At 43.0% G+C, this 12,616-nt stretch overlaps 1 protein-coding gene across 2 annotated transcripts in view; it reads right to left on the reverse strand.

The window, feature by feature from the left end:
• The window catches only part of COLGALT2 (collagen beta(1-O)galactosyltransferase 2), an 87,800-nt gene extending 81,695 nt beyond the window's left edge, over positions 1-6,105 (reverse strand). The window contains exon 1 of one of the 2 annotated variants that reach the window (XM_019739235.2): positions 5,974-6,105. Coding sequence is in view for 1 of the 2 variants with exons in the window: in XM_019739073.2 (XP_019594632.2) it covers positions 5,508-5,767 (260 nt within the window). In the remaining variant the exon portion in view is untranslated. Of the gene's footprint in view, positions 1-5,507 lie in introns of both variants that reach the window. The other variant, XM_019739073.2, reaches the window with a different exon arrangement.
• Between the last annotated feature and the right edge of the window lie 6,511 nt (positions 6,106-12,616).

Genomic DNA, 12,616 nt, shown 5'->3' on the forward strand with positions numbered 1-12,616 from the left:
CACCATGTGGATGAATGATGCTGCTTTATTCATTTGCCACTAACAATACTTGATAATGCTTCTTTCTGTTGCTAGGTGCTGTGAGCACAGCAGGTCACCTGCATGTGTGTATACAACCCACCTTGAATCTTGTTCTGTTCCTATGAAATCGACCAACATAGAAAGCAGAACAGTGATGAGGGTTATGTCCACAGTAACTTGAGCTTAGTAACTAGAAAGTGACAAAATTATCAAGACAGCGGAAGGGAACCTCTGAGTCCGTTACATCATGCAAGCAGAAGGGCCATTCTTGTGTGAAAGAAACACTGGCACTCTTACCTTCCTAAGTTGGGTCAACTGACAGAAGCAAAAACTAGAACTAATTGGTCCTTTCTTAATCTTAAACAAACCCTCTCTACTCCGTCTGTGACATTAACTGCCTGGGTCACATCCTGGCTCCAATATGCACTGGCCTTGTGACCTCAGGGAAGTTATTTAAATTCTCTGTGCCTTAGTTTCCTTTTGTGTAAAGTGAGGCGTGTAACGGCACGTCTCACCTAGGGATATTGTCAGGAGCAAGTCAGTTACCACACCAAAGCGTTTAGAACAGCACCTCCATAAATGTTAGCTTTCATCATGCTGATCAGATTTTGTTGGAAGGAAGAAAAAAGAGTTCCTTTGAAACATTATATAGATATACTGAAATCTTCATTTGGGAAGATAGAGGTAAAAGAGATGGGACAAAAGGAAAATATGGATAGGAAATAGCAACTAGTTAGTAGCATTTACGTAAAAGATACTGTTCATACATTATCTCATTTGCTGTTATAATAAATCTTTGAAGTAGCTGTCATTCATCATTTCCAGACGAGGAAGCTGCATGCAGAGGCAGATGCATCCACAATCACACAGGAGATTGGAACCCTAGTCCATCTGACCCTAAGCTTGCAGACACCCTCCTCAGAACTAAACCACCAGGCGGGAAATAAGGAACAGAAGGGAGAAAGGGGAGGAAAACAGAGTAATGGAGAGAAGGAGACTGACGTATCATCTGCTTTTTCAGCCATGAGCTGAAGTTTCTCTCCAAAGGAATAACATACACATTCAATGTCAAGATTGTAATGATAAAAGGTGACATCATTCTCACTGCTGCTGCTGAAAGCTATCCTGAATGGTAGATTGGAACATTTTATAAACACACATATATTTGCATATCTAATTAAACATTCACCTAAATGTTACTGGTTGAAAATGTGGAGATAAATCCAAGCTAATCCCCAAACACGGCACAGATGAGTAGCGCACAGAAGGCTGGAATCAGTACCCAGAACAAGTAGCGGCTTATCATTGTTAATGTTTTTATCAATAGACTTTCACCTCTTTATTTAGGAAGGCGTACAATGGTCCCCAATGTAGTATAGGACTTTTTAAAACTCGACCAAATGAAATGCCCAAATCATTCTGTAATGAGATGGCAGTTGCTACCTTGTGAGTACACAGACCTTGTGTATCCCAACCGTCTTTCCACAGGCTCTCCAAAAGCAAACTGAATGTATCTTTTGAGTCACATGTTTTTTCCTTGGGCCCTGCTCCATGTTTCACTATCATAGTACTTGGCCCCGCTCCCCTTAATCATAGGTTTGGGAAGGGGGATGAGATCAGCCTTCCTTCTGTTGCTAAGGCCACTGTTCGTGGCTCCACTGAATTAAAGAGAACCCGCGGCTGTGCACTGCCGCATGTCACAATGCTTCACAGTTTCCTTCGTCTCGGCACGGCAGTGAGTCCCATGAACTCAGTGCAGGCTTTACTTGGAACACAAGGAATATCTTCCCTGGTTCCACATCACAAAGCTGCGTGATAGTTGAAGGAAAACAGTTTGGTGGGGTTTTGAGATCGGATGGGTAAATGTGACAAGTTTTCCTTGTTGCTGGTACAAAGCATCTCTAAAATGATAAGCTTCCCTTAATTCAACCTACTCTGAACAAACTTGATGCTGAGATTGCTGCACTCATTTTCTGAAAGCAACAGTTTTCAGGTCAATTCGTTGATACTCATTTCACCTGTCTGTGCAGTGCAGACCTGGTCCAGAAATTTAAGTGAGAAAGAAAAAATCTTATCACTGGGAAGTCTGAACGTGATCCAGGAGCCAAGCCTCTCAATTACCCATACAGGAAAGAAGTCTTATCAGATGCTCCTCTAGCCACGCTTAGAGGTCAGCCAATGAGAGAGAAGAGTGAGTCTGCACAGAGCTCCTGAGAAAAGATGAAGGGGAAGCTGGCACCCAGGCTCTGTGTTCAGCAGGGTTCTGTTTTGTAAGGTTCTGGGTAGCTCACAACCATCTTTGCTGAGTGGATACTAACCAGCCTGGCATCTCAGAATGTTGAGTAGAGCTTGGGACTGACAGACTAGAGGTAAACAACTAGCAGAAGCCCATCAAAGTTATAGCATCCTAAACTGAGGTACCACCTCCTCCTGGAGAGTTATACCTTCCCAGCCAAATACTCCCCTAGGGCCAGTCTCAAAGTCAGCAGCTGCAGTGGTACAGTGCAACGAATTCAGAGATTTGTAGTCAGTAGACCTGCCACCCACTTTGTCTCCCCTGACGGGAAACTCTGGTGAATGTCCTTTATTTTATTTTATGATTTTTGTCCTCCTGTTTCCTTTTTCTAGAACCCTTCTTTCCCCCCAGGTTTTAGTGGATTCCTACTTGTCCTTCAAAACTGAGTTCAAACTAAGTGTCACCTCCTCAAGAAGCTTTCCATGACCACACAACTGCCCCAATCTGATTTAGAAGTCCTTTGTCGCTCCCCCAATTCCTGTAAGTGCCATTCAGATCACCTTACACTGCTCAGGGGGAAAAAAAAAAAGCCATATTTGTCTGTGAGCAGCCACATCTTATTCAACTTTTCTCGGCCCAAACCTGGCACCATGCCTGGTTCTCGCCAAAGAAGGTCATTAGGGACATATGCTTGTACAACCTCTCTGTGCCCGTTTTCTCATCTATAAAAGGGTATAAATACAGTCTATACCTGATAGGGTTATGATGGAGATCAAACCAGAACATGAATGTAAAGTGCTTAGAAGAACTGTGAGCTCCTGTCATCAACCATTTGTGAAATTAACCAATAAATGTATCTGGAGTAAGTCAGTTGCTTTAGACAGAATGTCTTCTATGAAATGGAGATAGCTTTATTTCTTTACAGAATGGTAGTGAGTGAGGATTAAATGAGATGAAACAGTTGATGAAAGTACTTTGAGAGCTGTAAAGGACTATTTAAAAACTGCCGTTTGGGGTATTACCTAATAAATGATGCAAGGTTTGTAAGCCAGAACTCAAAGAAGGGATTTTACTGGCTAATGCACGGGTTGCCCAAGGCCTTACCCAAGCCTTGGATTTTGTCCTTACCTCTTCAATACTGGCCATAAAGAACAAGGTGCAGTTCCACAAATGAGGGTAGGGTGCATAGGTCCCAAAGGTATATGCAGAATTAGAATATTACCCACCTAAACTGAACCCGTGTCCATAGAACCTGGAGCATCCAGGGCACCTAGTATATACAGTCATTGCTGGTTGATTCTGGGCACATCGTAAAATCTACGAATTCAAGAGCCAGAAAGTATTCTTGAAAATCAGATTTCACATTTATTCCAATAGCCTCATGTTACTGATGAGGAAACTGATGTCTATGGCTCCCAAGCAACTGTCCCCAAACCGCGTTTCATGCTAGTAACAAACAACTCAAGTCTCCTAATTTGTAGCTTCTAGGTTTATATAAGTCTTACTGATGTCATGTTCCCACCACTACCGTTTAAGGACAGTGTTTAGGGACAAATGGGTTCAAATTCCAGTTTTGACCATTTATTAATTCTGTAACATGAAGCAAGTTGTTGAGCTCAGTATTTTTGTTTGTAAAATAAGGATCATAGTATCTCTTTTACAAGGTTAGTGTATGATAAAAGAGGTAATGTCTGGACATTAATGCCTGTGTAGGTAGCAAACCCTGTACCTACTCCCTGCTTCACCCCTCACTAACCTCCTGTAGTAACTATCGTAATGTTCTTTAAGCAATGCTTACAGACCAAAACCATAGGGTAAAACATCTCTTTTGGGGGAAAAAAAAAAATCTAAGAACTGACATTTGAGGAATGTTCTTTTGGTGTTTAAGTGGTTAAAAAAAAAAAATCCTTCCTTCTGCTTTAAAACCTGGCTGCACCAGCATTCCCACTTTCCACATCGCATGCGTGCCCTTCTCCGTGGCAGCGGTCACGTATAGCAGCGTATATAGTAAAGCAGTGTATAGCACAGTGCTGCACTATATCTCATGTTTGCTTTCTCACCTCTGCACCTCTCCCACCAGGTACAGTCAGGCTGCCAACTCCAGCTACTGCTTTATCCATCCTTCTTTTTCTGCCCAAACGTTGCTTTAAGGATAAGTCTTGTCGGGCGGACAGCTCCCTTTCTCAACACGAGATAGAAACTGCTCCGGAGTGACCTGGGCTCTGTCTTCCTGGGGAAAGTCCTTCTGTGCACGTACCTGGCTGCCTATCTCCCTAGCCCATGTCCACGTCCTCCTCCACAGACCCCCGGGCGGGTCACCTGGCCACCAACTTCTTGCCCAATGATACCTGCGTTTATAAAGCTGCGGGGCTGGACGGACTTCTCAAGTTGGGGAGGGCAGCCAACCCCACTGACGCCCTGGCCCTCCCCGCAGCAAACCCAGGAACCAGGCCCAGGGCTCTATCCCTAAGGGCAACAAAATTTGGCTGTTTGCCTTCTTGAGAGCGGCTCTGTTCCCAGGACGCAGTACCCAAGACCGCCCTGGGCCGTTTCTATCTACGGCGGGAATGCGTCCCCAGAGGGTGCACAGACGGGGACAGCCTGGAGCGCTCAGAGGGGACAGGACCCACGGGGCTGGCGTGCTTGGGATGACACGGCAGGTCCCCCCTCGCCTCAAAGTCTGGATCCAGATCCCCTCTTCGTCCCCCGCGTCCCCGAGAACCAGGAGCCATTTCCCCCCAGCTTCAGGGTGGGGAGCAGGAGCCGGGCACCGGGGAGCCAGGGCGGCACACTCTTCACCGGCCACCCCAGTCATTCCAGAGCCCCACTTGCGAGCTGCAGTTGCGTTTCATGTCGCGTCTGGAGGAGTAAGCGGCGACCGGCACCTTTATCCCCTCATCCCAGGGCGAGGAGTATGAGGTGGGGAATTGAGGACACCTCCCGAGTTGAAAGGGGGAGAAGCTAGCACTCTTTTGGGGTCTCCTCCCCAGGCGCGCGTCCGGGAGAGCGACGAGGCCGCCCACATCCACACAGCCCACCAGGAGCTCAGGGAGGCCGGTTATCCCGGTGAGCAACCCACGCGTACACAAACCAGCGCGTCCTTCCGCAACCGGACCGCGCCACCCGCGCAGGACCCGCGCAGGCAGCGAGGGGGTGTGCGCTCCACGCTTCCCTAGCCCCGCAGCGGCGGAGTGAAGCCCCCACCCAGGTCTCCGCCCGCCGCCGCGGCCCGGGGTCCCTGCCGGCTCACCAGATGGCCATCCTGCTCTTGGGGTAGTCCAGCCGCTCCAGGCAGCCGAGGAAGTGAGGCAGCGTGTGCGCGGCGTTGCGGGCCAGGACGGCCACCAGCACCGTGGGTCTCTGCAGGGGTGACTCGGGGAAAACCCTCGCCTCCTCTTCGTCGTCCTCCGAGTCCCGCTCGGCGGTAAAGCGCGCCGGGCAGCCGCCGCGGAGCAGAGCCCAGAAGAGCAGCAGTGAGCAGGCGAGGGTGGCGGCGGGGCGCGCAGCCATGTTCAGGGCTTGGGGCCGGCGGGAGGACCCGCCGCGAGCGCCGAGCGGGGCTGCCCGAGGACGCCCGAGGCGGGCTGCGAGGGGCGGACCCGGGATGCGGCTTGCCCGGCCGGGGGCGCGCGCACACTGGCACCGACCTCCGCAGCCCCGGACCCTCCCGCCGCCGCTGCACCGCCCAGGCCCTGGAGCGGGGGCGCACCGCGTACCTGCCAACGCCAGCGCTCGCCCGGGGCTCAGGCTCGCAGACAGTCGTGTCTGTGGGCTGTTTGTACTGGGTCCTGCGGAAAGTTCCTCCAGTCCAGGCTCAGCTTGTACAGCTGAGGTCTGTGGCTTCCCTCAGAGCTGTGAGGTGTGGCCCTGTCTGCCAATGGGCGTGTGTGTGTGTGTGTGTGTGTGTGTGTGTGTGTGTGTACATAAGGGTACCACTCCAAGAAAATTTATTCTGCTTTTGCAAACCGCAGTCTAAAGTCCTTCACAGTGATGCAATGTATCCAGTTTTTCATAATGCACCTATTGACTAAATGGGTAGAGTTCTAAAATGGAAAGTCACCCAACTATTCATTATGATAAACAATTTTTTGATTTCCACAAAGGCAGCATGTTTGCATTTAGTTATACACTTAATTTCTCCCGAAGTTCATTCTTGACTGAGTAGACCTTGGCTCACACCAAGTTTGAAGACTTGGCGAATTTTACAGCGAGATCGAACCATTGAAATTAAAGGAAAAGTCCCTTGTGGGTCAACGTTCCGAAGCCCCATCCTGCCTGACAACCCTGGATCCTGAGCTTCCTGATGGGATGGCATGTGAAAGAGGAGATTCGCTTGGATGGTTTTCTTCTTTCTAATGACCTAAGCTAACAAAGAGAGGGAAAAATCCATACCTGTTGGAGGACAAGAGATATAAAGAAGAGAAGGAGAGAGAACACACTTAGCACGTAAAATAAAATTAGGAGGCTCCACTGCTAAAGGATATTAGTTCTTGAGGATAACACAGGGAAGCCAGCAATGAAATCGGGGGTTTCTTCTTTGTGGGACTGTGTGGGCTTTGCTCACCCGATGTGCCCGCTGGATTGACACCAACGCACGTTCATGACCTCCCACCCTAGCTTGCCCTCGGCCCTACCCCGTAGTCTTTCTACTAGTGTTGTCCTTCCTTCTCTGCAACTATTAGAAGCCTTCACCACTCTCCTTGGATCCCCTTTCGACCTCAGAAGAATTCACCTTCTTTATTGAACTTCCTCCACACCCCGGTCTCGAACATCTCTCCCCACATACTCCTGACTCGCAGGTGCCTATTGGTGACAGAGTCTCTGATCCCCTCCCCTCCCCTCCTAGTCCATGACTTTTCGCCATCATTTATCTCCACTCTCTCCCCGCATCTTTCCCTTAAGCCAAAAACTAAGTCAGTCTTCTCCTATCCTTAATTGCTTTTTTTTTTAATTTTGTGTTTCCTTTACCCCTAACCCTAACACTAACCCTAACCCTTCTTGCTTCTGTGGTTCCAGCTACCTGAAATTCCAACCTCTCCATCCCCTTCTGCCCACTGTCCTTTTCTGGCTTATTTTCAATACTCAGTTCAAAGACAGTTCTTTAAGGAGACATTTCCTAACTCTCTCCACTCCCTTATCCACCTTTTCCGTCATAACACCATAACACATACCAAGTTATTATATTATTTGTTCATACAGTACATCTCAGTTATCCGTGCGTTTCCAGAACCTGTGCCTTGGCATAGAAGGCATGGAATAAATGTTGGAACGAATGAGTGAATACAGTTCAAGGGACCCATCTAGTCGTCTTAAATGAGATACAGGAGTATATTTTAAATTTGTATGCATTTGTTTGGAATTGAAAAAAACATTTTTCTATAAATACTATTAGGTAGTTCTTGAATACACGCCAGAGTATAGACGAAACTTTGACATTTGCCACAGGGAAGGGAAGGGAGAAGGAAGGAGGTAGGAATGGAGGGAGGGATAGAAGGAAGCAAGGAGGGACATGACAAACAAAGTATAATTAGTCCTTTTATGCCAATGCCTCCAAATTCAATGATTCGTTGAAGTCTGTTTTACTACAGTATAAAAAAATGTGTTGGAAATGGAAAAAGAACAAAAGCACTTAAATCCACTATTCCACCACAACCACTGTTAACATTTTGGGATAACTTTAATATGGCATTTTCAGCTTGGATATTTTCAATATGGGTTTGTACTCATTCCTCATTAGTGAGACTCAATACCCATGTTGATAGCAAATGTTGGACAAATATCTAGAGAAAGAGATGGGCTATTGTGGGGACCCTGACTTGCTTTTAATGACTTTTCATATTTACAAAGCCAAGTATTATTTAAGACTGCATATATGAAGCTGTTTGTATACAGAAATAGCCAAATTATTATCCCTTTGTACTCTAAACCTCAGAAAACTTTTAATATAAAATATTTAATAAACATGGAATATATATACATGTATATGAATATATAGTTTACTACTAATACAATGAATGTCCATATACCCAGCACTCACCTTGAGAAACAGAACATGACCATTAACTTTGAGGCTCTTGGTATGTCCCTTCCTGACACAATACTCTGCTCTACTCCCCAGAGATAAGCACAAGACTGCATTTTGTATTAATCAGTGTTTTAATTTTATTTAGAACTTTACCTTCTGTGATGGTAAATTTATGTGTCAACTTAGTCAGGCGTGGGTACCCAAAATTTAGATCAAAGCAGTCTAGCTGTTGCTGTGAGGTATTTTTTGGATGCAATTAGCATTTAAATCAGTAGACTTTGAATAAAACAGATTATGTTTCAGAATGTGGTGGGCCTCGTTCAATCAGTTGAAGGCCTTAAGAGACAAGGCTGAGATTTCCTGGAGAAGGAAAGAATTCTGCCTCCAAACTGCCTTCAGACTCAAGACTGAAACATTAACTCTTCCCTGAGTCTCCAGCCTGCCCTGCATATTTTGGATTTGCCAGCCCTACACTTGCATGAGCCAATTCCTTAAAACAAATCGATCTTTCTGTCTCTCCTTCTTCTCTCTCTCTCCCTACCCCTATCTCTCACCCCCACACACACCTCTGCACACGTGCACATCCTATTGGTTCTGTTTCTCTGGATAGCCCTGACTAATATGCCTCCTAAATATGCCTCTAATAGGCATAGTGTTGCCTCTATTAGAATTTTTCTCACATACCGTACAATTTGCCTACTTAAAGTATGCAATTCAATAGCTTGTATTATATTTACAGAGTTATGCGACATCACCACAGTTAATTCTGGAACATTTTCGTCGCCCCCCCAAAAGAAATCCCATATTCATTAGCAGTCAATCTGCATTCTCTCCCAACCCTAGCCTTAGGAAACCACTAACCTATTCTGTCTCTATTGATTTGCCTGTTGTAGACATTTCACATAAAAGGAATTACGCAATATGTGGTGATTTGTGACTGTCTTTTATCCCTTAGCATAGTGTTTTCAAGGTTTACCCATGCTGTAGCATGTATCTGTACTTTCTTTCTTTTTATTACTGAATAATATTCTATTATATGGACCTACCACATTCTATTTATGCATTCAGCAACTGATGGACATTTGGGTTGCTTCTACTTTTGATCTATTATGAATACTGCTGCTGTGAGCATCCATGTGCAAGCTGTATTTGAAATTTATGTAAATTTAATCATATTTTATATATTCTGTGACTAATATTTTGCACTGTGCATTAGGTTTTTTGAGATTCATCGAAGTTGTTGATTGAAGCTGTGGCTCATTATTTTCACATAGTAATACTTCGTATGAATGTACAACAATGGATTTATCTATTCTACCATTAACAGATATTTGGCTTGCCTTTGTTTTTTTCTGTTACAACCAATACTTCCATAGATATTCTTGTATATGTCTCCTGATCCAAAGGAGATAATTTTTTTTCACCATAATCATCAGTTAGAAACACATTTAGTATCATGGTATGCTATAAATATGTAACAAACAAGAATTTCATGAGGCAATACTTAGTAACAGTTATTCTAACTATATGCAATGCACACTGATATTATATTTCCTATTCTATTTTAAAATTCATTTTTAAAAACTGGCCCCAACGCATTCATGTTTACTTTACAAGCACTAGTGGATCCTTATTGTCCATTTGAAAAATACTGCTCTGGGCTCTGTACCTGGGAGCAGGTTTTGCTGGATCATAGGATTTGTGCATCTGCTCTACTTTTCAGCCAACTCTTGAGGTTTTGTTGCCAATTTCATGGGTATTTTATCGTATCATCTTGTCTTAATTTACATTTTCTCACTCTAACAATGTAGATGAGCACCAATTTTATTTGCTGGCCGTTTATGTCTTTTTTTTTTTCCTGTTTATTCCCATTTTCCCCCTAGAGAGTGTTTTAATTCCTAATTGAGTTTTAGGAGTTCTGTTTATATTCTGGAAGTGAATCATGCCATTCAATTATGGGTTACAGATGCCTTCTCCAAGTCTATAGCTTTTTGTCCTCCACGATCTTTGTGTCAAAAATTCTTAATTGGAATATAGTCAAATTTATCAAACTTTTTTTTCACATGGTTGGTGCTTCTTGTGTCTTAAGAAATTCTTCTCTATTTTAGGGTCATAAAATATTCTTATATTTTCTCCTAAAATCTTACATGTTTTGTGTCTTGTTTTAAGCCTTTAATCTATCTGGAGTTGATTTTTTTTATGGTGCAATTAGGGATCCAATTTCTTTTTATACAAACATATGTATGTATATATATGCAAAATACATTGCCTCAACTCCTCCCTGTGACATCATTTCTGTCCAAATTTGTGTGCCTGTACTTGGTTCCATCGGTTTACTTATCTATCCCTGTACCGATATCACATACTCTTAATTATAACATTTATAATAAGGTCCTTCGGTTTGTTCATCAGAAGAATCTTGGTTATTTTTGGCCCTTTATGTCCACATTTCAGAATCAGTTTATCAGGGATTAGGAAAGTCCCTGTAGGGATTGTGATTAGAACTGCTAGAATTTATAGATCAATTTGGAGGAAATTGCCATCTTTACAATATTGAATCTTTCTCTTCAGAAGCACAGTATGTCTTCCATTTAGGTAAGGTCTTCTCTCGTGATCTTGGGTAACATTTATAATGTTCTCCATAAAGAGCCTGCTTATCTTTACTGGGTACCTTATTTTTGTTTTGTTTTTTTGTTTGTTTTTTTGCCCCAAATGTAAGCTGTATTTTAAAATTTTAAATATATTATATCCTGATTTTGTAAATGGGGAATTTAGATTGCATTGTTAAATTAACGAGAAATTGAATTACTCTAAATTCTTTTCTGAATGATAAAACCCCCTCATATATGCTCATTCACATGAATAGTAAAATATAGCATTCTAAATATTTTACCCAAAGTGTAAACATCTCACGTACTCTCCTTGAGACACAAAGAATGGGAAATTGTGTGCTTTATGTACAAAAGAAGGAACAAAATATATATGAACATTCTTACAAGCATTGCATTAAAGCTGATCCAGAATGCTAGCGTAAATTTTTCAGCTTGAGATCACTGTCTTATATAATACTGTGTAAAAAGTTTTTCTTCTAAAAATTCACATCACAACTCAAAGTATGTTTTTCCTCTTGAGATTCTAACTGAATTAATATGTCTTGGCCTAGACATTACAGATATTTTTGTGGGAATAATATGGTCTGGCTCACATATCAAGATGGGAAATCAGTAGAGCAAGTGCCAGATTACATTGAACTTGATCACATCCAGTATACTCAGGGGGGCATTTTATTTGTTGTTACTTACCTAGCTTTTTTTCCAAACCACTTTGCTTCTCTAATATGGTGAACTATTTAAGTATTTGTAAAAGGAGAAATCCTTCACTCTATCAAGCGCTGAAACTCAAACCTGTTCTCTATGGATTTCAGTCTACATTGCCACAATAGCCATTTGGATTCTAACCCTTTAAAAACTAGGTTGTTTTAAGTGTTCTCAAATCCTTTGTTTCTTTGTTCTTAGCCGTACCCAATTACCAAGGTCTATTTATAAAATTTCATGGCTTAATACAAAAGCCAAGAGAGACTCCATTTTCGTCTTTTTAAAATAGACAATGACATTGCAATTCATAAGCACTTAATATTCGTGCTTAAACGTCTCTTACTTTTTGTAAGCAATAGATCATCATCTATTTGCCAGAGGGTAGCATTACCTGTTGTCTTTTCAGCTTACAGGCCTTGCCGCTTCTTTCTGGGATTCCCTACCACCCACCCTCCCTCGATTTTTGTCTTAAACTCAAGTTTAAACTGAAAATCTTCCCCTGAAGATAGTTAAGCCCTTGTTCACATCGTACTTAATTCCATGGGATTTCCTTACTGATTTATAAAATTTACCCTCTACTCATATTAGGAACAAAATGCTCTTAATGCCACTATAAATACCATCATCTAAATGGATTGGGAGGTCGAAGAGAAAGATTTATTCGCTTCCAATGACTTGAATTAGTGTCAGTGTTCAGTGCTTTAAGGAGCCTATTAATTTCAGTGCCGTTTGCTTCTTTAGAGCTTAGCAGGGGCTTTCTGGAGACAAATGCTAATGACTTGATTCAAATGCAATGCATTCTAGCACAATTTATGGATCTTCACGTGTGGTTTTACATCACATTCAGGAATAGATGCACTTCTCCCTGTGTGTAATATGCGTATATTCCTTTTTTTTTTTTTTTTTTGATGCATTCAAACTTTTTATCTGGCTTTCAACAGTTTGACTTCAGCATGGACTTTGTTGCATTTATTTTACTTGGTATTCATTGAGCATTTTGTACCTGCAAATTTCTGTCTT

The sequence above is a fragment of the Rhinolophus sinicus genome, linkage group LG17 (assembly GCF_036562045.2).
Source record: "Rhinolophus sinicus isolate RSC01 linkage group LG17, ASM3656204v1, whole genome shotgun sequence".
Classification (NCBI taxonomy): domain Eukaryota; kingdom Metazoa; phylum Chordata; class Mammalia; order Chiroptera; family Rhinolophidae; genus Rhinolophus; species Rhinolophus sinicus.